General features: G+C 42.0%; 1 protein-coding gene across 1 annotated transcript in view; it reads left to right on the top strand.

Moving 5' to 3' along the window:
* The window catches only part of LOC117513196 (protein spire homolog 1-like), a 183,847-nt gene that overhangs the window by 8,904 nt on the left and 147,972 nt on the right, over nt 1-26,971 (top strand). Inside the window, 1 exon segment of the mRNA XM_034173493.1 lies at nt 14,945-14,973. Within this exon segment, the coding sequence (XP_034029384.1) occupies nt 14,945-14,973 (29 nt within the window).

The following is a 26,971-nucleotide window of genomic DNA, read 5'->3' as shown; positions in this document are numbered from 1 at the left end:
AAAATTCTTCTTCTTACTTATAAGGTTTTGAATAATTAGGTCCCATCTTATCTTAGGGACCTCGTAGTACCATATTACCCCATTAGAGCGCTTCGCTCTCAGACTGCAGTCTTACTTGTAGTTCCTAGGGTTTGTAAGAGTAGAATGGGAGGCAGAGCCTTCAGCTTTCAGGCTCCTCTCCTGTGGAACCAGCTCCCAATTCAGATCAGGGAGACAGATACCCTCTCTACTTTTAAGATTAGGCTTAAAACTTTCCTTTTCGCTAAGGCTTATAGTTAGGGCTGGATCGGGTGACCCTGGACCATCCCTTGGTTATGTTGCTTTAGACGTAGACTGTGGGGGGGTTCCCATGATGCACTGTTTCTTTCTCTTTTTGCTCCGTATGCATCACTCTGCATTTAATCATTAGTGATCGATCTCTGCCCCCCTTCTCGGCATGTCTTTTTCCTGGTTCTTTCCCTCAGCCCCAACCAGTCTCAGCAGAAGACTGCCCCTCCCTGAGCCTGGTTCTGCTGGAGGTTTCTTCCTGTTAAAAGGGAGTTTTTCCTTCCCACTGTGGCCAAGTGCTTGCTCATAGGGGGTCGTTTTGACCGTTGGGGTTTTTCATAATTATTGTATGGCCTTGCCTTACAATATGGAGCGCCTTGGGGCAACTGTTTGTTGTGATTTGGCGCTATATAAGAAAAAAGTTGATTGATTGATTGATTTAGCCAACAAACAGTTTTACCCTATTTTTATGAATGAATGAATGAATGAATGAATGAATGAATGAATGAGTTTATTCAGCACGCACATAAACAAAACAAAACAAAATACCAACATAAACTCTTACTAACATAAATTAAAAAAACAAACAAAAGAAAAATACAACAATAACTCAGTTTCTCAAATTAGGTGCAGCCGAAAGGGCATGGGCTTAAGCAAAAGCTTATAAACGCCCATCCCGTACACCCGTTACTATCCACAGTTAAATACACTCAAATAAGATAGAAATCAGAAAATAACATAACTAAACAGAATAGAACAATTTCATATTTACATTTTACATTTACATTTTATATCTACATTAGAATATAGTTAGGTACTAACAATTGCATCAATGGCATTCCATTATTTTTAATTCATTTAAAGTTTAACACATTTTTACCTTCTAAGCAATTACAAATAGTCTTGCACCCTGATCATTACTGGCATAATGTCATACACCAAATACTGTTCAATGTCTATACAATAGTCTACACTTCTTACTAACTCTATAAACATATTTACTCGTTTATGTACTGTGCTAACATAATTCCTTTATATTTCTTTTTGAACTTATAAATGTTTCCACACAATTTAATGTGTTGTCCAAATGATTCCATAATTTAACTCCACATACTGACACACACCAACTTTTCAGAGTAGTTCTTACATAATTTACTATAAAGTTACCACATCCCCTCAATCCATACTGTCCTTCTTTCTTACAGAACAGTTTCTGTATATCTATATATCTAATGTGCTTTTTTCAGCTTATTTTTTCATCTATTATTACACCAAGAAATTTACATTCTGATACTCTTTCAATTTGAACACCATTTATACATATCTTTATCTCAGAGTTTCACTTTGTAATTTCTGAAAAACATTATTTTAGTTTTATCTAGATTTAAAGATAATTTATTTGTGTCCATCCCACTTTTTAGTTTATCAATTCCTCATTAATAATACGGGTAAGTTCACTATAATTTTCATTTGCATAAAATATGTTTGTGTCATCCGCAAATAAAATCATTCTCATCATTTTGGATATGTTAAATATGTCATTTATATTTAAATTAAATAATTTTGCTCCCAAAATTGAACCTTGGGGTACTCCGCATAAAATCTCCAAGTTATTTGATGTAAACTCACCAATTTTCACAAACTGCTTTCTCTCCGTTAAGTAACTCTGTATCCATTGCAGTGCAACTCCCCTAACACCATACATTTCTAATTTTTTAATCAAAATTGAATGATTAATAGTATCAAAAGCTTTCTTTAAGTCTATAAAAATGCCAACTGCATATTTCTTTCTCTCTATAGCATTGGTTATCTCCTCTATGATTTCAATTACTGTCATTGAAGTGGACCGCTTACTCCTAAAACCATATTGGCATTCATTAAGAATTTCATACTTTCCAATAAATGACTCTAATCTATTGTCATATAGCTTTTCCAAAATTTTAGAGAATTGTGGGAGTAAAGAGACTGGTCTATAGTTTGTAAAAATGTGTTTATCTCCACTTTTAAATAGAGGGACAACTTTAGCCATTTTCATTTTGCTTGGAGATTTTCCCGTTATAAAAGATAAATTACAAATATAAACACGTGGTTTGACAATACTTTCTATTACTTTTTTAACCAGTATCATGTTAATATCTTGAAAATCAGTTGAAGATTTACTTTTAAATTTTCTAACAATAGTAATAATTTCAAGTTCATCTACAGAAGAGAGAAAAAATGAATTTCTATTTCTCTTAATAAGTATTGGAGCATCAGGACCTTTACCAGAAATTTTATTGGCCAAATCCGGGCCAATATTAACAAAAAAATCATTAAAATGATTTACAGTTTCACTCATCTTTACCCTTCTCAATAAAATAATCTGGATATATCGTTTTTCTCCTTTCATGCTGCATAAGATCTTTTAATATTCCCCAAACCTTTTTTGTATCACGTTTATTCCTTTCCAGTTGTTTTCTATAATATAATTTTTTACTAGTTCTTAATAGCTCTGTTAGTTTATTCTTATATAGCTTATATTTTCTTTCAGCTTCCTTAGTTTTCAATTTAATAAATATTTTGTAAAGACTATTTTTCATTCTACAAGCATTCTGTAGACTTTTGGTCATCCAAGGACGTTCCACAAGTCTTTTTTTACAACTATATTTCTTAATTGGACAGTGTGTGTCATATAATTCCATAAATATCTCCATAAACTTACTGTAAGCCCTGTCCACCTCTTTCTCACAATAAATTAAGTTCCAATCCTGGGAATTTAAATCATTGTTCAGGGATTTAATTGCTTCCTCCGAACAAACCCGTTTATAGATGTATTTTTTCCCTCTACAATCTGTAATTTTGTTGTTATATATAATAAACACTGGTAGATGGTCCGATATATCACAGACCATTAGGCCGCCTGTAATGTCATTCATAGTGCTATTTGTGAAGATGTTATCAATTAAAGTGGAACTGTGATCTGTTACCCTGCTAGGTCTAGTTATAGTCGGATAAAGGCTCAGGCCAAACATCATATTAAGAAAATCATTAGTCCATTTGTGCTTTGTGTGATTTAGTATATCTGTATTAAAATCTCCACATATAAACATAGTTTTATTTTCCTTCCTTGAAAATATTTTTCATACACAGTCAATGAATAATTCTACGTCAGTTCCTGGAAACCGATACAAACTCCGTATTATTATGGACTTCAATTGTAACAACTTCTAAAACATTATCTATAGCCAGAGTCATATCCTCTACTAATTTAAACCTAATGCTATTATGAATATATAGTGCCAATTCTCCACCTATTTTATTTTTCCTATTAACATACTTAAGTTCATATTCTTCTATTTCAAAGTCAATACCTTTGTCCTCATTAAACCAAGTTTCTGACAAAGCAGTTATACTAAATGGATGTGTAAACTACTGTATATATTCTTTGATAACATTAAAATTAGCATACATACTTCTACAGTTAAAGTGGATAATTGACATTTTTTCCTTCATTGTCATAGCATGTAGAAAATCATCAACAGTATAATATTTAGAATCAACATTAAATGTAGAGTAAAAAGTATTATCCGGGTCTAGTTCATGTTCTAAGTCTTGAAAATTATAATCAGTATATGAAAATAGATTCAGTTGCTCCAAATGCATTGTCCTTTGATATAATTCTGAATCTGTGCTCATCTTTTTTTTTAATAAAAATGAATTCTATACTATTAGTAATAATCGATCAAGAATTACCATCTCTTGATCCATCTTTGTCTTTGTGTTCATCAAAGGCTCAAAATTCACCAGTAACTAAGTCTCTAGTAGTAGTAGTAGGCGTCCCCTCATAAATATCTAAGTCACTGAGGTTCTTAACCACCAACACCTTAGCCTCCTCCAGTGACCCATTGAGCTTAATAAAGACTTTACAGTTATTTACCCAAGTGCTTTGGATATTTTTTAGTTTCCTCAGGTGTCTAGCTTTTCTGGCAATTTCGGCATTTTTCTGTCAGGTGATCATTCATATAGACATTAGTACCTTTCAGTTTTCTTCTTGTTTAATTAAGGTAATCTTTTTCTTGAGATTTGCAAAATGTAATATCAGGGCTGGCACATCCTCTCGTCTTCTTCTCGGTAATGGCTTCCAAATCACTTACATCCAGTGAAATATCATGCACATTGAGAAAGGCTGCTACCTGTTGCTCAATAGAGCTCGACTCTTCCTCACTGGGCTCATTCTGTTTGTTATTTGCAATCACCGCATGCGCATACGACCTGGGTGTAATCTTAAACCCCATAATTACAATCATTCTTGTATATTGTTCCAACTCATCAACTTTCCTTTCAAGCTCTGTGATCCTCCTGTTCTTTTCCTTATTTTCTTCTCGTAATTGCTTCACTTCATCCAGAAGCGCAATGATTCTCTTTTGGTCCTGACGGATTAAAGCAACATCTAAAAGTGACAACATCTAAAAGTATCAAGTGACTTTCTGATTTCATCACACTCCTCCAAAGAAAGGTTTCTCTTCAATGGCATCTTTGGACACAAATAGTTTGTTTGCTAACCTACTTCTCGGCTAACTCAGTAGCTGGCTCACCGCTATCACCTGCGTCGGGCCTGATGAATTGTGCCTCGCCGCTGTAGCCTGCGTCGGGCCTGGTGGATGCTGGCTCGCCGCTGTAGCCTACGTCAGGCCTGGTGGATGCTGGCTCGTTGCTGTAGCCTGCGTCGGGCCTGGTGGACGCTGGCTTGCTGCTGTAGCCTACGTCGGGCCTGGTGGATGCTGGCTCATTGCTGTAGCCTACGTCAGGCCTGGTGGATGCTGGCTCGCCGCTGTAGCCTACGTCAGGCCTGGTGGATGCTGGCTCGTTGCTGTAGCCTGCGTCGGGCCTGGTGGACGCTGGCTTGCTGCTGTAGCCTACGTCGGGCCTGGTGGATGCTGGTTCGCTGCTGTAGCCTACGTCAGGCCTGGTGGATGCTGGCTCGTTGCTGTAGCCTGCGTTGGGCCTGGTGGACGCTGGCTCGCTGCTGTAGCCTACGTCAGGCCTGGTGGATGCTGGCTCGTTGCTGTAGCCTGCGTCGGGCCTGGTGGACGCTGGCTTGCCGCTGTAGCCTACGTCGGGCCTGGTGGATGCTGGCTCGCTGCTGTAGCCTACGTCAGGCCTGGTGGATGCTGGCTCGTTGCTGTAGCCTACGTCGGGCCTGGTGGATGTTGGCTCGCTGCTGTAGCCTACGTCAGGCCTGGTGGATGCTGGCTCGTTGCTGTAGCCTACGTCAGGCCTGGTGGATGCTGGCTCGTTGCTGTAGCCTGCGTCGGGCCTGGTGGACGCTGGCTTGCCTCTGTAGCTTGCTTCGGGCCTGGCAGTAGCTGCTCGCCGCTGTAGCCTGCGTTGGGCCTGGTGGATGATGGCTCGCCTCTGTAGCCTACGTTGGGCCTGGTGGATGATGGCTCGCTGCTGTAGCCTGGTAGACGTTGGCTCGCCTCTGTAGCTTGCTTCGGGCCTGGCGGTAGCTGCTCGCCGCTGTAGCCTGCGTCGGGCCTGATGGATGCTGGCTCGCTGCTGTAGCCTGCGTCGGGCCTGGTGGATGCTGGCTCGCCGCTGTAGCCTGCGTCGGGCCTGGTGGATGCTGGCTTGCCGCGATTCTCCAAATCGTTTATCATTTGATCCAAGATACCTTTTTTATTTGTCATAAAAAACACTTATTGTAATAATTGCCTGTCATTTTAAGAAGGGCAGAAGTATTTCTGATGAAAATCCTTTATGGACGGTAATTTGGTTGTAGGCTAAACATCTATTACAATGACAATTTACTGTACTAAACAAGAAACACAAGGTATAAAGTCAGGAAGAAAACAAAATTTTATTTCTCCCAAAGAAAAGGCTTGTTACTATACAACGACTATATAAAGCACACAAATGTAGCATACAGTTGTCATAACTAGCAGTTTCCACATTCCCAAGGTGCGTCTTTCCTACATTTGCCACAGGTATATTTTCAGCAGTCTACACAACGTTCAGTGCTTCTGTTATTATTGCAGAGTATGCACACCTGGCATGAGAAACTCTCATCTCACAACATTTCTGTTCTCCTTGTGCCTTTTCCTGCAAATGTCTGTTTTGAAGTTCCTCAGCGAGCTCCAGCATGAACAATTGCTGACTTTTTTTTTATCCTTTACATGCTGTGTATAAAACGTGCATTTGTGGCAGCCATGTCCAACAGGTTGTAAAACACAGCCATCGGCCATCGCCATGTTCCTGCACACACGGAGTAGTTGTGTATTTTCTGGTCTGCGATATCAACACCGCATTTGAAATGGTTGTAATCAACAACAGTGTTCGGTTTTTGTTTGTAGGTGTCCACAATTTCCACTTTCTGATGCATGGTGCTCAGAAGACAGACAGATTTCTTCTTTTTTTTTTTTCATGTACACCGTTAGCAAGGCACTTCCAGATGTGAACACCTGTGTTGAGTATAACTTGGTGGCCTGAGGTTTCCTTGGCAGTTGCTAGTAGCTTCTTTCGTTGAAGAAGCCTATTAGCCAAAGACAGAGAGGTGAAGAAATTGTCCATAGTTACAGTCCTTCCCTGGTCCATAAATGGTTCTATCAACTTCAAAACAACATTCTCTGACAGCCTCTCTCCCACCGGACGAGTGGGATCTTTTCCCAAGTAAGGGATGGCATTACATATGTATTTCGTGTCCAGATCTGCTGCAACCCAAAACTTGATTTCAAACTTGTCAGGCTTGGATGCAATGTACTGCAGAAAGGGACAATGAACCTTTGATGGAAATAATTGCTCATCCACGGTAACCATTATAGAGAAGCTTGAATCTTCGACTGGACTGGGTTGCTTGACGTGAGGACGTTTCGCTTCAAATCACAGAAGCTTCCTCAGCTAAAATTCTTGCTCTGGTAGTCTGACTTCTGTCTTGACTCTTGTAGAGAAGAATAAACCAGAAGCCAACAAAAGCTGGAGTTTTTTAACCTAACCAGACCCCACCTACCGAGAGGCTGACTGCTATAGGCTAGTGACTCAACAATAGCTCTAATTAGCACCTATTGTGCTCTAGTTAGCACTCTCCTAATGACAGGACGGAAGCCTCCCCTGATGGCTCTCTCCTGATGACGTGAATCACTCATTATCATGAACAAAAGACTGAAACTGCTTTGACCTGAGTACCACATTGTAAACAGGGGACAAAGCGTGTCTGAGACCCGCTCCGCGGTTAAGGCTGGGTTTCAACTGTTTTACAAAGAATGCTTCCTTGACACCTCTCTCAAACCATTTCTTCTCTCTGGCTAAGATTTTAACTTCCTTGTCCTCAAACGTGTGGTTAGTGTCTTTCAGGTGGAGATGAACTGCAGACTGAGGTCCACTGGCGACCTCTCTGCGGTGCTGGTATAGCCTCTTGTGTAAAAGTTGCTTCGTCTCACCTATGTAGTGTTCATTACAGTTTTCCTGACATCTGTCTCAATGAGACAGAAATTAGTTCACCCTAAGGACAGGATCCCTAGTTACAAACAGAGCAATGTAGTGTATGATATCAGATGTCAGGAAAACTGTAAAGAACACTACATAGGTGAGGATGTCTAAGGACACCAGGGCCAAAACTGTAGACCTGCACAAGGCTGGGATGGACTACAGGACAACAGGCAAGCAGCTTGGTAGAAGACAACAACTGTTATGATTATTTATTAGAAAGTGGAAGAAACACAAGATGACTGTCAATCTCCCTCCGTCTGGAATTCTATGGAAGATCTCACTTTGTGGGGTAAGGATGATTCTGAGAAAGCTCAGAACTACACAGGAGGACCTGGTCAATGACCTGAAGAGAGCTGAGACCACAGTCACAAAGATTACATTAGTAACACATGATGCTGTCATGGTTGAAAATCCTGCAGGGCAGCAAGGTCCCCCTGCTCAAGCCAGCACATGTCCAGGCGCGTTTGAAGTTCACCAGTGACCATCTGGATGATCCAGAGGAGGCATGGGAGAAGGTCATGTGTTCAGATGAGACCAGAATAGAGCTTTTTGGAATCAACTCCATTTACCATGTTTAGAGGATGAGAACAACCCTAAGAAAACCATCCCAACCGTGAAGCATAGGGGTGGAAACATCATACTCTGGGGGTGTTCTTCTGCAAAGGGGAGAGGACGACTGCACCATATTGAAGGGAGGATGGATGGGGTCATGTATTGTGTGATTTTGGCAAACAACCTCCTTCCCTCAGTAAGAGCACTGAAGATGGGTCATGGCTGGGTCTTCCAGCATGACAAACACACAGCCAGGGCAACTAAGGAGGGGCTCTGTGAGAAGCATTTCACGGTCCTGGAGTGGCCTGGCCAGTCTCCAGACCTGAACTCAATAGAAAATCTTTGGAGGGAGCTGAAACTCCAAACCTGAAAGATTTGGAGAAGATCTATATGGAGGAGTGAACCAAAATCCCTGCTGCAGTGTGTGAAAACCTGGTGAAAAACTACAGGAAACGTTTGACCTCTGTAATTGCAAACAAAGGCTACTGGGACCAAATATTAACATTGATTTTCACAGGTGTTCAAATACTTATTTGCAGCAGTAACATCTCTCACAGTGGACATGCACCTAAGATGAAAATTTCAGACCCCTCCATGATTTCTAAGTGGGAGAACGTGCAAAATTGCAGGGTGTTCAAATACTTATTTTATGAGCCAACCTTGAACCTTCGTGCGCATGCATGATTTTTTTCACGCCTGTCGGTTGCGTCATTTGCTTGTAAGCAGCCTTTGTGTGAGGATGGATGGAGTCTCTAAGCTGATGGCGCAGCAAAAGCGCCTTCGTGTTGAAGCCTCACAGGACATGTTGTGACATGCCCACCTCGTCCACAATTTCTCGGATAGTCACACGACTGAAAAGCCACCGAAAGCCGTCTGAATCTTCCAAATGGTGGAAGAGGTGGGCATGTCACAACATGTCCTGTGAGACTTCAACACGGAGGCGCTTTTGCTGTGCCATCAGCTTCGTGCTGAAACCTTTGGCATGAATTTTACTGAAACTCTTTTCATGGCAAAATCTTCTGTCACAGTGGAATGTGCCGAAAAAGTGCTGATATCCACCTCTTCCACAATTTCTCAGATAGTCACATGACGGTCCCGCATCACCACAGCGTTCACTTTGGAATGATCTGGTCATTTCAGCATGTTGATGGCTGACCGGAGCGCGGCGCGCTCTCCACCATTGTGCGGCCGTCTTTAAACCAGTTTTACCGCTCCTTAATCTGTGTGATGCCCAGAGGATCGTCACTGAAAGCCGTCTGAATAATCCGAATGGTTTCCACCTGGCTGTTGCCCAGTTTCTGGCAAAATTCCAGTCATTTCGCCATTTCCTTGCAAAGAAAAACGACGAGAGACTACACCCATCCTCACACAAAGGCTGCTTACAAGCAAATGACGCAACCGACAGGCGTGAAAAAAATCACTCATGCGCACGAAGGTTCAAGGTTGGCTCATGCAAACACACGTGATTCAAATCCATCAGGTTATTGAAAAAAATAAAAAGGTTGGATACTTTTCTAACAGACTTCGTATATGTATATATATATATATATATATATATATATCATAATGGTGGGCACAGATAACCAAAAAATTAACTTCGCTAACAGATAATCAGATAACTGAAAAGTTATCTTCGATAAAGATAAAACAATAAACCACCCAAAAATGTATCGGAAGTTACAGATAACCGATAAATTCCAATATTATCTCTGGCACATTTACAACTACTAGTAAAACAAATTTAAAAGCTTCTAATAATATTAAAAGTAACAACAGACCCAAACAATTAGACCACACCTTTTTCTTTCAACATTCTGCCCCTGCTGGAAGCTCTTGTTTACGACAGCATTCCCAGCACAGAGGTACCCCGAGAGCAGCCATAAGGCCAGCTCTCTATCAATTATAATGTTCCGGTCAGGCGGAGGTCTTGAAAAATAAAGTCATGCTGAGTTATGGGAATTTTTTAAAAACTGACAGAGGAGGTCTAAGGTTACATGATTGCCCCTTGCATAACATACGAGGTCTATTAGAAAAGTATCCTACCTTATTTTTTTCAAAAACCATATGGATTTGATTCATATGTTTTTACGTCAGCCAAGCTTGAACCTTCGTGCGCATGCATGAGTTTTTCCACGCCTGTCGGTTGCGTCATTCACCTGTGAGCATGCCTTGTGGGAGGAGTGGTCCAGCCCCCTCGTCGGATTTTCATTGTCAGGAAATGGCGGAATGATTTGGGCTTTTTTTCCATCAGAATTTTTTCAGAAACTGTTAGAGACAAGCAGCTGGAAACCATTTGAAAAATTTATCTGGCTTTCGGTGAAAATTTTACGGGCTTCACTGAGAATAAGGAGTGTTACTACAGCTTTAAGCTCTCCACAATTTCTCTTATACTCACTGGGCTGGTAAGCACTGAAAGCCGAGATAGGCATGTCCCAACTTGTCCCCTGGCACTCCGAAAGGGAGGTGTTCCTTTGTCTCGCTCGATCAGCGAATCAGTCCTGACGCGCGAAGCCTCCGCGCGGCTTTCCATGACAAAATCTCTTGTTAAAAGTGAAATCTGCCGAAAAATGGCTGATGTCCAGCTCTTGTGATAACCAGAGAAATTGCCCAGGACGGTCTCAGCTCCACACAGTGATCCGTTTAGAAATGATGTGGTGTTTTCTGCCTCTCGATGGCGGCTCGGAGCGCAGCGCGCCGTGCGCCATTGTGGGGCGTCCTTAAAGCTGTAGTAACACTCCTTATTCGCTGTGAAGCCCGTAAAATTTTCACCGAAAGCCAGATAAATTTTTCGAATGGTTTCCAGCTGCTTGTCTCTAACAGTTTCTGAAAAAATTCTGATGGAAAAAAAGCCCAAATCATTCCGCCATTTCCTGACAACGAGGGGGCTGCTCACAGGCGAATGACGCAACCGACAGGCGTGGAAAAACTCACGCATGCGCACAAAGGTTCAAGCTTGGCTGACGTAAAAACATATGAATCAAATCCATATGGTTTTTGAAAAAAATAATAAGGTCAGATACTTTTCTAATAGACCTCGTATATCTCAAAAAATAAAGGTGGATTTTGACTGTAGGAGGTCTGTTAGAAAAGTATCGGACCTTTTCACATTCCACTGTGAAAGATTTTGCCATGAAAAGAGTGGCGGCGAAATTCATTGGCATGAAGCTGATGGCGCAGCAACAGCGCCTCCGTGATGAAGCCTCACAGGACATGTTGTGACATGCCCAGCTCTTGCACCATTCGGAAGATTCAGACAGCTTTCGGTGGCTTTTCAGTCATGTGACTATCCGAGAAATTGTGGACGACATGTTGTGGCATGTCCACCTCGTCCACAATTTCTCGGATAGTTTCAATTTCTCCAGCGCGCTCTCCACCGTTGTGTGGACGCCTGTAAACCAGTTGTACCGCTCCTTAATCTCTGTGATGCCCAGAGGATCGCCACCGAAAGCCATCTAAATAATCCGAATGGTTTCCACCTGGCTGTCGCCCAGTTTCTGGCAAAATTTGATGAAGTCGCGCTGCTCCAGTTGCTCCTTCATTTCCTTGCAAAGAAAAAACGAGGAGCGTCTCCACCCATTCTCACACAAAGGCTGCTTACAAGCAAATGACGCAACCGACAGGCGTGAAAAAAATCACGCATGCGCACAAAGGTTCAAGGTTGGCTCATGCAAGCACACGTGATTCAAATCCATCAGATTTTTGAAAAAATAAAAAGGTCGGATACTTTTCTAACAGACTTCGTATTTTATGAGGAGACAGTCCGCTGGTCAGGGTAGAGCTGATAAAAGTCAGCTCTGCCCTGTAGAGCTGCTTCATCTGAGCACATCTGAAAAGCACAGCAGTGATGATGACGTCTGGAGGTTTGTCTGCATACTGTAGAATGAATGGACTATTTTTAGGAGCACTCCACCAACCATGCAGGAGGGGAGAACTAGCTTTTATTCTCCCGTTGCTGTGGTAACCCTCACATCAAGAAAACATTAATTTATAACTCACAGAAGACTGGAGTTGATATTTTTTGAACTCGTCTTTAAGCTGAGATTTGACATTCTGACCTTGGAGAGCACGGCGGCGTGTAAAAATTTGGGCTTTTGCACACATACTGTATTTTTTCTTCTTTATGTTAAACTGTATAAAATTATGCACTTTAATGCTCACAAATCTCTAAAACATGATATAAATCAAATAAAAAGATCAAAGCCAAAAATAAAGCAGCAAGGAGCAACTGAGGGGCCCAAACCCTGTTAACACGCCCGTGCAAAGCCCCCCATGTCCCCTGCATCTTCTGGTGTCACTTTAACTAGGGGTTGGTGTTTGCACAAATATTTTGAAATACCCCCTTAAAAATATGGAGACGGTTATTATGAACAATAAAATGCAACTCATTGACCAAAGGATCAGTCTAACTAAATCCCCCCCCCCCCCCCATACATATGCCCCCTGAAGTCGAAAGCCCTCAAATCATGCATTTTTCACTCCAAAATGCTGCTGAAGGTACATCTGAGATGCAAGCCTGAATTTGATCTGTTTTGGTGAAAGAAAATCCTCCTCTGTACCACTTCATCATGAACAACTGGTGATGCAACATGCAAAATTTGCACTGTGCACAATTTCTACAATCACAGCCATAGAAGCCTATAACTTCTTCTGGGTTGTCTGGGTGTTGGTGGCTTTCCTCACTCTTCTCCTTCTTGCACAGTCACTCAGTTTTTGTGAACCGTCTACTCCACACAGATTTACCACAGAGTGCCATACTGTTTGTATTTCTTCGTAACTGATGTAAATAAAGTCCAAGACATATTCAGTGGCAGCTTCACCATCAGAGAGCCTCGTCCACAAAGACCACAAAAAACTCCAAGCTGTCACTGATGTTAAAGGGGGCAACACAAGGTATTAAGACCAGGGGGATGTAAACTTTTGTTCAGGGTCATTTGGGTAGTTTCTGTTGTTATTATGATTTTACAAAAGTAAACACACTCGTTTGATAATAAATGGCTTCACACGACCACTAACCATGAGTGAAAAAAACCTTTTTGTGTTATCATTCATATTCTCTGAAAAAAATGGCTAATAAACCAAAATGGTATGTAAACTTTGAGCACAACTGTAAATCCTTCACAATTTACCATTCACCACAATTCACAATTCAAGTCTTGGTGGCTTCCCTCACTTGTCTCCTTCTTGCATAGTAACTCACTTTTTGAGAACTGCCTGCTCCGGACAGATTTACGATGGAACGATGATGATTTACTTGTTATATGAAAGCAGCTGTCCTCAACCAGTGGTCTGTGAACGGCCCCTAGTGGTCTGTGAGTATATTGACAAAATATCTATATATTAAAAGCTAAGTGGTCTCTGTGTGCGTGCGTGTGTATGGCTTTGATCATGGAGAAACCGGGGAGAGCTGACACTTGCTGTTTCTTATGTTTCTATATTTTGGGTCAAGGATGAATGCTGTGTAAACAGAAACTTGACACGACTAATATTTTAGGAGAAGTGATATTATCTTACAACAGTGAACACTGGACATTGATATGATCATTAATCAGTCCCTGGTGACCAGACAAGCTCTGAACAAAGGAAATATCTCAGCCTTTCCAGTTGCAAAACATGACATCATGTAAATGTGCCAAATAATAAATACAGTTATTCACAAAACTTTCTCATTTTAATTTCCTGCACTTTTAGTTAAAATCATTATAGAAACTTTGCATAATTTATTACCACCCTTGAAAATTGTCAGCTGCCTATTTTATAAACATGACCCCATCTAGGGCCCGTGGATCCCCACAGGTAACACGCTGGTCACATTTTAAATTAATATCATATTATACCTTAAAAGTGTTTTTCAAACTGTTTAAAAATGACTGCAAAGTGTAATTGATGGTAAAATACTGTAGTAATGTTGGAGTAGTACACAAACGTATTGTTTTTGGATATTTGGGCCATTTGGTGGTCAATGAGATTTTTTTAATTTTTTGGTTAAGTGGTTCTTGGTCTGGAGAAGTTTGAGAAACACTGTGCTCGAGGGGGTTCACATCCCTCAGTTCTGTGTCCGTGCGTGTAGAAACCCCTCCTGCTATAAGACACAGTCAGGCTTTATTTTAGACGTCTCTCTCTGATACTCGGTACACGTCTTCAGATGAAGTTGATTTGGGCTTTGGTTGGTTTCATGGCTACTTACAGGCTGCTTTTCATCTGACGCAGAACCTCCACTGAGTAAATAATGAGATAAATCTATCAAAAGTCCAAAGGGTTTAGGACTGCAGAAGTGACTGGACTGGGTTCTGCCATGTCATGTGTCTTACATCTGATCTGTAATATGCAGCCGCCCCTGGATGCTCAGAAATTAGATTTAGGTCACACAGAGTTATTTGAGCTCCTGAATCATTCAATCCAGAGACTAAGACGATCTTAGTCTCGTCTCTGGACTAAAATCATCTTAATTTAGGAATCTATTCTATGAACTGGGATCCTGATCTGGTCTGAATTCCACTTTCAGAGAATCTGCATCACAGAACATCAAAGCATCACCGTAAAATATCGAACAAATGTTATGATGATAAAAGGCAGATTGTAATATATAGATGTATTTATTTATTTTTGGTTGTATGTATTTACACACGAACACTGACGACTGTGTTTTCTTGTTTCTCTGCAGCTAAATTCAGCTCCTGCACATTAACGGAGGTGAGTAACTCTTAATGCCTCACTGTTTGTCGCGTCATCACTGCTGGACACGATATTATCATATCCCTTCAGTTTAACTGTCTCTTTTTTTTTGTAAACTTGCATTTGTGACAAACTGTTACACTTAGTTATAAACTGTCTCTATTGGCAGCTCAACATACAGAGTCTCAACTCAGTACAGGGTCAACTTTTCCATAAGTAGGCGATCATACCTGACCTGAGGGTGATTACATGGTGTATGTCATTGTAGGCTGTGGTCACTTTGACTAGGAGAGAGTTTCTTTGACCCCAATGATTAACCTTTGGAAAATATGACCTCAGAGTGGCAATTCAAGAACCCATGTCCTTATGTGTAGCAAGTTTGCTGAAAATCTGAATGAATAAATTGAATTTTGACCTGTAACCCCATTGAGTGACCTTTTAGAAATGTGACCTCACCTGGGCAGTTCCAGATTCCACCTCCATATACAGTATACCCTCCAAAAGTATTCAAACACTTGGTATTTTACATGTTTTAATTTGTTTATGCCATTTCAAATACAAAAAATACAATAAATAAAAATCTCTAAAATGACCTTCCTTAAATTCAAACTGAAAGGAAATCTCTACTACTTGATATAAATGAACTAAAAATATAAATCCAAGATAATGGGCTGCATAAGTAATGTAAGGCTTTGGTATAATACATGTAAATAAACAGTTTTATTGCCAGTTTTCTTCAGACAAGTCACTGAATATGTATTGGACTTCATTTACATCTGTTTTGAAGAAATACAAACAGTATGGCACTCTGGGTTGTCTGGGTGTCTTGGTGGCTTTCCTCACTCTTTTCCTTGTTGCATAGTCACTCAGTTTTTGAGAGCTTTCTACTCCACACAGATTTACCATAGAAAAAAATAAAAAAATTCATGCCATCCATGGGATTCAAACCTGCACTTTTCAAAAGCTTTGATTGCCAGCCAGAAACTTTACCACTGAGCTACCATCAGTGTCCTGTAAAAGGTGCCAGAAAATACCTGATATCAAGGGACATGAACATATAAAAAAATAAATAAAACCACACAGCATATAAAAACACGGCATTTTATTGAATCCCTCTTATCAAGCGGACAATACAAGTATGATCCATCTGTTCCTCTGTAGATGACCCATGGTCACAGACGTACAGTCATGAAATGACAATAATGAGAAGAAGGACGCTCTTGTCATGTCCACATCTGCTGGCAGTGTGTCCAGCCGGCCCCGAGCACATGTCCTGCCAGACACGCATGTCTTGTGGACGGTACGCCACAGGACAGACACCGCCTCATGTGGAACAGAGCTCATGTGGGTGATGTGACATTCAGATCACCCGCTGTGTGTTATGATCTGATGGTCCGTTTCACCTGGGGCAGCCTGTCAGTGTGCGCGGCATGTGCTCACCCGCTGCAGCCAATTGCCACAGCAATATATGTTTTTATTTATGTCCACATGAGGACAGCAAGCAGAAACATGCATGTCACAGTGGACAGTTGTTACTTCATGTCCGTCCACACACGGTACGTGTTCTCGAGCTGGGACGTCCAAAACCAGAGCTCTCCACAGGTGCTACCTGTGGGTGGACACATCCCCTGTCAGTTCAGTGCACACACCAATGCGTCATTGTGTCTGTTTGCAAAGCCACACTAGTGGAGGCACTTAGATTTCACATCCAGCTTGACAGTGATCGTCTGCTGACTGTTTTCGTGATGATAGTGCGAATGGTCACACATTTTGTAAGTTCCATGCCATGTGTTAGATGTTCGTGTGTTTCAGCTGGAATTCGGCCGACACCTGCCGCAAGAGGATTCGATGGGCTCGCACAGCGCACACGCTGTCTTTCAGCCGCTGCTGTGTGCAAATATTTGTAACAACAGGTGTACGAGGCGTTGGAGGCAGCTACAATTTTACATATATTGCATACAATTTCTGCTTCATGCGCAACTTGAAGTGAAGTGGCCCTTAAGGAAGATCGTTTTAGAAATGTTTATTTTTTGTATATTTGTATTTGAAATGGCATAAATAAATTAAAATGTGTGAAATACCAAATGTTCCATTACTTTTAGAGGGCACTGTATGTGCCAAATGTGGTGCAAACCAGAGGGAGATTTCTTGCCCTATGACCCTAATGACCTTGACCCCAATGATTGACCTTTGGGTGCAAATCAGAGTGAAAAACATATTTTGACCGACGCCCATGGATTTTGACTGAGCAGTTCCAGAACCCACCTGCATCTGTGTGCCAGGTTTGGTGGACATCTAGTTTAAAAAACAAAAAAAAAATATTGCCATGACCTTTGGTAAAAACAAACTGTTTAACATCAATTCCAGGGTTGACTGTTACCCACATTAGTGGAAATTGGCCCCAAAACTTGTGAGGAGTCTGGAAACAAACAAATCCATGAACATTTCTCATGTTAAGGAGTTTAAATTGAAGAAAAGTTTTTTATTTGCTGTTCTTATTTCTGAGAAAATTCATTTTAATATTGTATCATGACTGGAGAGGTTGGCAACATGGCGGATTAGTGATTAGGACTGTTGCCTCACAGCAAGAAGGTCGTGGGTTTGATTCCCACCTGTGGTGTTTCTGTGTGGAGTTTGCATGTTCCCCCCGTGATTGTGTGGGTTCTCTCCAACTTCTTCCCACATCCAAAGACATGCAGGTGAGGTTGACTGGAAACTTTACATTGTCCGTAGGTGTGCGAGCGGGTGTGAATGTGTTTGTCTCTGTGTGGCCCTGCGGCAGACTGGCGTCCTGTCCAGGGTGAACCCCGCCTCACGCCCCATGACTGCTGGGATAGGCTGTGGCCCCCTGTGACCCTTAACTGGAGTAACCAGTTATAGAAAATGGAGGAACTGGAGATGGTGCACAGCATTAAGGCTGTGAATCTCACAAGCACATAATCCATTGTCGAAGTAGAAGAAGTGAGACTCTGCAGACAAATCCATGCTGAGCAGCTTTGCACCGGGAGCAAGTAGTTACGCAGCAACTGACAAATCACTGGTTGTTGTTTGAGCGCATGAAGTCCTGCAGCAGAAGCCACATCCACTACCAGACAGCAAGGCCGTGGAATTAACTCAGGGCTGGAAGACCACAAGCACGTGAGCACTCACTGAGGTTATCTGCACACGGCTTTAAACGGCATGAATGCCAACAAATGAAGCAGCTGTGAAAGTCAGCTGATGTTTTCTTCATTGCCGAAGACGGAATGACTGAGGAAAAACAGCAAACAACAGATTAAAACAGACAGTGAAAAAAACCCCTCAAAAATTAAATTAAAAAGAAATAAGTAAACTCAATAAATAAAAAAAATAACTTCTTTAAGATAAGATAAGATAAGACTTTATTGATCTCACAGTGGAGAAATTCACGTTACTTCAGCTCTCAATAAAATAAGAAAATGAGGTAGAAATAGAGTTAAGATGTGATAAGGTGACACTAGTGCTGGAATTTGTAAACAATTGTAAACAATTTGTAAATTTACTGAGCACCAAGGGTCTTGTTTTTTAAATAGTGCAGCACATAACAGAATAATTAGAGAGAAATCTTTCAAATGGTAAAAGATCACCAAATTCAGCACAAATACTCCTTAGACATGACTGTTTTGACAAAAACTGACTGGCCACTTGAATTTTCAATCGGCAACTGAAGAATTACACAGGGGTCAAAATTAAAAGATGCTCCAATCATATTGAGAACTATACCACATTATTTTGTCTGAACATAAAGACTCCAAAAAGGTATAGTTTGGACTATCTGTGACTGAATGTTATGGAGTCAACTCCAAAACTGATTCACTTATTTCCTGGAACATTATCCATTGGCTCACCAAATTTCAGTGAAATCTGTCCAGTACCTTTTAAGTTATCCTGTGAAGAAATAAAGAAACAGACAAACTCTGGTGGAAACATTAGCTCCTTGGTGAAGATAATGATGAAGTTTAGACTGAGTGTTGCACATTGTGAGCAGTTCCTCTTACCCATTTACATATCAGATGAATGAGAAGCTTTGGTTGGGATATGATGGCATGAGGGGCTACTGAGATCCAGTGGATCCAGTGGATCCTAACAGATACACTGTACTGCCATTTGTGACTTGCGATATCTTTGCATTCTAGCTGCCAATGTACTTGAAATTATCACAGTCGCAGGGAACCGATCGGCACAGGCGACGGTCTGCAAACTCATGAAACATTATTCACCTTTTGTAAACAAGCACTGAGAATAAATTTGTCAGTGAACCCTGCAGCCGTGCTTGACCTTCTCCGTCCCATGGAGTGAGGCACCCTCAGGAAGCTGGATTATTCTTCATCACTCTCTGGTCACCTCACTGTGAAGTCTGGAAGAGGCAGGGGTGCATTGGCCATTGGGAGTGCCGGGATTTTTTCCGGTGGGCCGATCAATAATGGGCCCATGGCTGCCTGTTTTTTGTTTTCTTTTTTTTGCTGTGCCTTGTCATGGCAACTCTCCTGGCCCAGGGAGAGAGACATGTGCTGGCCCACAGAGCTCAGCTGCAGCCTGCAGACACAGCATAAGCCCAGTGGTTTATTTGTAAAAATAATACCTGATCCAATTGTGGCCCTGTCATAGGCTACAGGAGTCGCACCCACACATGTTCTAGACCCCCCCATCCAGTCACCTTTAATGATGAGCAATCATGAGAGAGAGAGAGAAACACACAGCAGAACATGACAAACGACGAGAGTCACAAAATGGAGACAAAAACAGAAATGTGGTGCAGAAAAACTGAGGGAAAAGAAAAAAAAAGTTATTGCGAATGATGCTGTTAAGAGCAGAACCATTTAAGAGATGTTTGCTGTGGGGGCTGGACTGGCAGGGGCGCCTGCGGGTCCTTGTCACAGCTTTAGGTGGTGGTGTCGGAGTCGGACAGTGAAAGTGACAGTGAGGCTCCCGCTGCCGTGTAGGTGGTACAGGAGCAGGAGGTGACGGTGGCGATGATAGCAAGTATGTCTGCCAGCATGGTGTGGATAAATGCTCATTCATATAAAACAAAACTCTTGAATCTTAAATCCTTTCTCCAGCGTCCTTCTTAAGACTAAGTAATGATTTATTTTATTCAAGGCTCCAGAATATAAAGGGATATTGTTGAGTATAGTCACATTATTAAGAGCTTGTGTGATTGTATGTACTTGAACTATACAACATCAGCTGAGGTATTCCAGGCCAGGACCGGCCTGCTCAACAAGTTTAGTGAAAATAACTTCCTGGGTGACTTCTGGGTAATCCTCCAAAACGATCAGAGAGATAAAACCTCGCAACCTTCTGGGTAATCCTCCAAAATGATCAGAGAGACACAACTTTCTGGGTAATCCCCCAAAATGATCAGAGAGACACAACATCACAACCTTCATGGTAATCCCCCAAAACAGTCAGAGAGACAAAACCTCACAACCTTCTGGTAATCCCCCAAAACGATCAGAGAGATAAAACCTCACAACCTCGTGGACCAAAGCAGGAAGATGTGAAGGAGTGTACATCCCCAATTCCAATGAAGTTGGGACGTTGTGTAAAATGTAAAGATGGGGTGAGGATCACCACTTTGTGAACAACTGCATGAAAAAATAGTCCAACAGTTTAAGAACAATGTTTCTCAACGTTCAATTGCAAGGAATTTAGGGATTCCATCATCTACAGTCATTTACATGTAGTTCAGCAGAAACCAAACTCTCCACAGAATGAGGAAAATGGGAAGAGCAGAAATACAACATCAAAATGTAGTAAACAAAGAGAAAATACCGAGATTTGAAAGAATCTTTAAACAGTGCAAACGCACAATGTGATTATGTGCATAAAGAAAACTAATCCCGGTCTCACGTTCTGAAGGGAAAATAACTAGACTTGTTGTTTTTTAATGCAGCATATTTGTCAATTACACGTACAGAGGTGGGCAGCATGGTGGCATAGTGGTTAGCACATGGGATCGATTCCCACCTGTGGCCTTTCTGTGTGGAGTTTGCGTGTTCTCCCCTTGTTTGTGTGGGTTCTTTCCGGGTGCTCCGGCTTCCTCCCACATCCAAAGACATGCAGGTTAGGTGGATTGGAAACTTTAGATTGCTGTAGTTGTGAATGTGTTTGTCTATATGTGGCCCTGCGACAGACTGGCGTCCTGTTCAGGGTGAACCCCGCACTGAGCTCTATGACTGCTGAGATGGGCTCCAGCCCCCTGTGACCCTTAACTGGAGTAAGTGGTTGAAGATGAGTGGGTGAGTGAGGATGTACAGAGGTTGACCGGTTTATTAATTAATAAAAAGCATCAGAGGGTTGGTGCACATCGTGTGCACTACACACAACCATAATATAACTAAGGCAAAGCATTAGGGCTGTGCATAAAAATCGATACAACGATATATATCGATTTTTAAAAAAATGATTTGATATCGATATTCTGGCATTCAATATCAATACACCCCCAGCCCCTAGGGGGCGGTATTACAGCGCGCCATTCCTGTTCACAGCGAGGAAGTGCAAGTGACATGAATAAGCAAAATGGCCGAGAAGATTCTAGAAGCGCCGCTGTCCCTAAAAGCAGATGTTTGGGCACAATTTGGTTTTAAAGCCAGTGAAAAAGGCCAGGGACTGGACAAAACAATTGCAATATGCAGGCACTGTAATGGTACGGTACACTATTCTGGAAACACTACCAACCTGCGGGCTCACCTACATAGGCACCATGCTGACAAGCTAGCAGCAGCACCAAAATCACAACAGAAACCTGTAGACCTGGACAACACCACGTATAAGTTTCCATCTACCTCACCACGTGCAATCAAGATTACTGACGCGGTGGTGCATTTCATCTGCCTGGATTTGCGTCCCTACTGCGTGGTTGAAAACAGAGGCTTTTGCTATATGGTAAATACGCTGGAGCCACGTTACGTTATCCCAACCCGACGCTATATAACTGAAATAGCTGTGCCCAGGAAGTACAAAGAGGTCAAAGAACGTGTCAAAACTTCGCTAACTTCAGCTGCAAGAGTTGCCCTTACGTGCGACGGGTGGACATCTCGAGCCACACAGTCATATGTAACGATCACCTGTCATTTCATTACCGACGACTGGGAGCTAATGGCGTTCGTTTTACAAACACGAGCCATGCATGTTTCTGTCTAGGCTCTCAGTTGTCCAGGTGGTTTCCATAGTAGAGAAGCTTGAATCTTCGACTGGACTGGGTTGCTTGACGTGAGGAGCAAGAAGAGCAAGAATTTTAGCTGAGGAAGTTTCTGTGATTTGAAGCGAAACGTCCTCACGTCAAGCAACCCAGTCCAGTCGAAGATTCAAGCTTCTCTACTACGAGCCATGCATGAGAGCCATACGGGGACCAACATAGCGGAGTTACTGAAAACGGCGCTGGATGAGTGGAGCATAGCATCCAAAAACCCGGCTATTGTCACAGACAACGCCGCTAACATGAGCGTCACAGCTGAGCTAACCGGTATGTTGCATTTCAAGTGTTTTGCCCATACTCTCAACTTGGCATCACAACGCGCACTGAAGCTCCCTAATGTTGCCCATTTGTTGGGTCGAGTGAGGCGCATAACCAGCTTCTTCAGGCGCAGTGCTACAGCGAGCCATGTACTGCGACAAAAACAAAAGCTACTGCAGTTGCCTGAACATAAACTGTTAACTGATGTCGTAACTAGGTGGAATAGCGCTCATGATATGCTCCAACGTTTTCTTGAGCAGCAACCCACTATATCTGCCACTTTACTGTCTGGTGAAATAAGGAAGACAGAAAAAGAAGTCTGCACCCTCAGTGAGTCAGACATAACATCTGCTGAGGAGATTGTGGATGCCATGAAGCCCATGAATGTTGTGAAGGTGTCGTAACGCGGACCCACAACAGGGGGCGCAAATGAACGGACAATGGATAAGAAAAGGAGTAACAATTTAATGTTGTGAAGGCACACAACGGAATACAGACAGAAAAATACTGGATGCCAATTGTACACAAGAGGACTGTGGGCAGGCTCGAAGATAGGAGACCTCTGATGATCGAAGAGCCGGGGCCCACACCGCTTCCACCACCAACGGCCTGAAGAACACCGGAGCCGCCAAGTCCTGAGTCCCCAGGTGGTCTCTGTCCTCCGTTGTCGGCCCTGGTACTGCTGGCAGATAAGAAACAGATGACAGTGAGTGTGAGTCCTCACACCCAGCAACCTTTACCCACAATTCCTCCGGGAGGGAAAACCTCCACCTCCAGATACGTATCACTCGTGCAGCTCCTGTTTGTCCCTCTTCTGGATGGAGTGAGAGACGAAGACCGTCGTCTTCTCACTATCCGCCAATCCAATCTCCAACAGACTTTACAGGTATACGGCTGCACACAGATCACAATTTGAAAAACACTCAGAGAATACAGCAGAGAAGATTACCTCTAGTGGTAGATGATTTCTCGGCGAGGAGGTGTAGTTGTAATCCGCTTCTTATGTGGTGGTTGATGAGAGGCAGCTGGTGTGGTTGACAAGTGACAGCTGTCACTTCCAATGGCTCCGGCGCCCTCTCATGCTTGAAGCCCGCACTCCAAGCAGGGCGCCGACTGGTGGTGGTGGGCCAGCAGTACCTCCTCTTCAGCGGCCCACACAACACATGAAGGTAGCTACACTTGTGATGTCCCAGGAAAACATCCCAACCTTATCAGTTGTGGCACCACTTCATGCTCAGCTCCTCCATGATCTTCAAGAAAACCCATCTGATTCTGCATTAGTGAAAGAAATAAAATCAGCCATTTGTGAGGACCTGAGCAAGAGATACAAGGATGAGCAGAAAGACACTTTATACGTGTGTGCAGCTATGGATCCAAGATTCAAGGCACTTCCCTTCCTCTCCGATGATGAACGCCAGGACATCTACATGAGGGTCATTGCAGAGGCAGGAGGGATCCAGCAACCATTTCAGGTAATATCTTCGTTTAAATTATCACTAAGTTACTGACTTATAAAAAATATTTTTTGTGTATGTCACATACGTCATATGATAAGGTTAAAAAGAAAATGCTTATAATGGATACTTTTATAATGCTAAAGTTGGGGAAAATACACATTTGGCAGATTATGTTAAATTAGAATGGTGAATTTAATAATGGCAAAACACAAGTTATATTAAACCTGCTTTTTCTCTTTCTGATTTACTTCTATAGGGACAGGCTGAAACGGAGACAGCAGACCCCGCTGACGTGCTAGTGCAGGATGACAACAAGCAGGACATCTCTACTGGTCCACCCACCAAGAGAGCAAGGTCATCATGCAGTCTGGCTGATCTTCTTGGTCAAACATACAGTACAGGTACTGCAGCGAGACATAGAACCACACAGGATCGCGCTGAGGAGGAAATGACTCGATACAAAGAAACTGCTCCCATGTCCCTTGTAGGTGGCAATCCACTCAGCTGGTGGAAAGAGCACCAGACCGAGTATCCACTTTTGTCACGTCTTGCAAAAACCTACCTGTGTATTCCAGGGACTAGTGTCTCTTCAGAGCGAGTATTTTCCACTGCAGGAGATATAGTCACTGCACAGAGAAGTGCACTTAACCCAGAGCATGTTGACCAACTACTGTTTCTACACAAAAATATAATGGAGTAGAGTGACATCTGTGAAGTCCACATTACTGAGAGGAGTTCTTTAACATTGTGTTCTATTTATGTTCAATACTGATGTTTCAGCCAGGAGTTTTAATAAGCTGAGTGGACACCACTCATGGTTTTCAATGTTTGGTTAAAAGCATTATAGATGCACTTTATTTTTTTTTATCTATGTTAAAAATGGGCCCTTTTTGGTTTCATATGTTAAAAGCATTAAACCAAATGCACTTTATTTTTCTGTTAAAGTTACAGTTATTATTACTGTTACTTAATGTATCATTGTTCAATAAATTGAACATAAATATATTTGGTTGGTTTTGTTGATTGAATGGCTTTGAGCATAAATTTTAAAGTTTAAATATCGATATCGGAATCGAATCGAATCGAGCTGCACTATATCGAGAATCGTATCGAATTGTGAGCTATGTATCAAGAATCGTATCAAATTGTGAGCTATGTGTCGAGAATCGTATCGAATTGGCTTGTCCTAGACGATACCCAGCCCTACAAACACTGGACTGAACATCACCATAGGCTGATGTAAATATATCATGTCAATGGTATGTGGTACACCATTGTTCAAAATAGCTTGGGTGTATGAAGGTCTTGACATGAAGGTACTATATTCATTAATGACAAACTATTGTAGGCTTTACTTGGTAGATACATGTGGGTTTTTCATGAAAATATCATTGCTAAGTAGAATATCAAGAACAGAAACTTCTGTATTCTCGAGGTCGATAGATTTTTTGAATGATCAGTGTCATTTTCAGCAACAGTAAATAATGTTTATGTCCCAGACATTAATGAGTGAAGCTACTCACTGTCTCACCATGTCATTTAGGTTCCCCCACCCCCAACCTGGGCCCTCTTGACCCCCCCCCCCCCAAAAAAAATCCTGAGCCACCTTGACCCTCCACGCCGTTTTAAACATTTTTCTTTATTTGCTTCTCACATTCCTGCACCTCACTATGTCACTTAGGTCCTTTTTTAGTGAAATGGTTCTGGGGAGCATTAGCATGGCTAAAAACCTTCAATCCCAACCAGGGCCCTCTTGACCCCCCACTACTTTAAGTATGCAAAACACACATACAATAAAGTTAAAAGAGCACATAAAAACAAAACATGTAACAGCACCACTAGGTATTAAAAGCCATCTTAATTTTTTTTTTTTCGTTTTTGCTTAAATTTAAATTGTTTAGGCACTTACTTTGAAATCCAAAATGGGCTTTCAGTTTGTTGACTTGATCACACATGCTTAGCAACTCTGGTGACTGACTATTCAAAATGCTGCAGCTAGAGTACTGACAGGGACTAGAAGGAGAGAGCATATCTCACCCATATTGGCCTCTCTTCATTGGCTTCCTGTTAATTCTAGAATAGAATTTAAAATTCTTCTTCTTACTTATAAGGTTTTGAATAATCAGGTCCCATCTTATCTTAGGGACCTCATAGTACCATATCACCCCAATAGAGCGCTTCGCTCTCAGACTGCAGGCTTACTTGTAGTTCCTAGGGTTTGTAAGAGTAGAATGGGAGGCAGAGCCTTCAGCTTTCAGGCTCCTCTCCTGTGGAACCAGCTCCCAATTCAGATCAGGGAGACAGACACCCTCTCTACTTTTAAGATTAGGCTTAAAACTTTCCTTTTTGCTAAAGCTTATAGTTAGGGCTGGATCAGGTGACCCTGAACCATCCCTTAGTTATGCTGCTATAGACTTAGACTGCTGGGGGGTTCCCATGATGCACTGAGTGTTTCTTTCTCTTTTTGCTCTGTATGCACCACTCTGCATTTAATCATTAGTGATTGATCTCTGCTCCCCTCCACAGCATGTCTTTTTCCTGGTTCTCTCCCTCAGCCCCAACCAGTCCCAGCAGAAGACTGCCCCTCCCTGAGCCTGGTTCTGCTGGAGGTTTCTTCCTGTTAAAAGGGAGTTTTTCCTTCCCACTGTTGCCAAGTGCTTGCTCACAGGGGGTCTTTTTTACCGTTGGGGTTTTTCCGTAATTATTGTATGGCCTTGCCTTACAATATAAAGCGCCTTGGGGCAACTGTTTGTTGTGATTTGGCGCTATATAAAAAAAATTGATTGATTGATTGACTTACAGAGTTTAGGTAGCTACTCTGCACTGTGTTGGTATATGGCATTAGAGAACATAAAGAAGGAATCATATCCTTAAACCTAGTTACAGCGCTTTCTGAAAGACTTCAAGTGTAATGAAACTTATTCCCCACTGCTGGGTAGTCCATCAGAGTAAATGTAAATGTTATTAAGAAATGATCAGACAGAAGGGAGTTTTCAGGGAATACTGTTAAGTCTTCTATTTCCATATCATAAGTCAGAACAAGATCTAAGATATGATTAAAGTGGTGGGTGGACTCATT

The sequence above is a fragment of the Thalassophryne amazonica genome, chromosome 7 (assembly GCF_902500255.1).
Source record: "Thalassophryne amazonica chromosome 7, fThaAma1.1, whole genome shotgun sequence".
NCBI lineage: Eukaryota > Metazoa > Chordata > Actinopteri > Batrachoidiformes > Batrachoididae > Thalassophryne > Thalassophryne amazonica.
The sequence above is the reverse complement of the archived record's forward strand: the minus strand, read 5'-3'. Positions and strand labels throughout refer to the sequence as shown.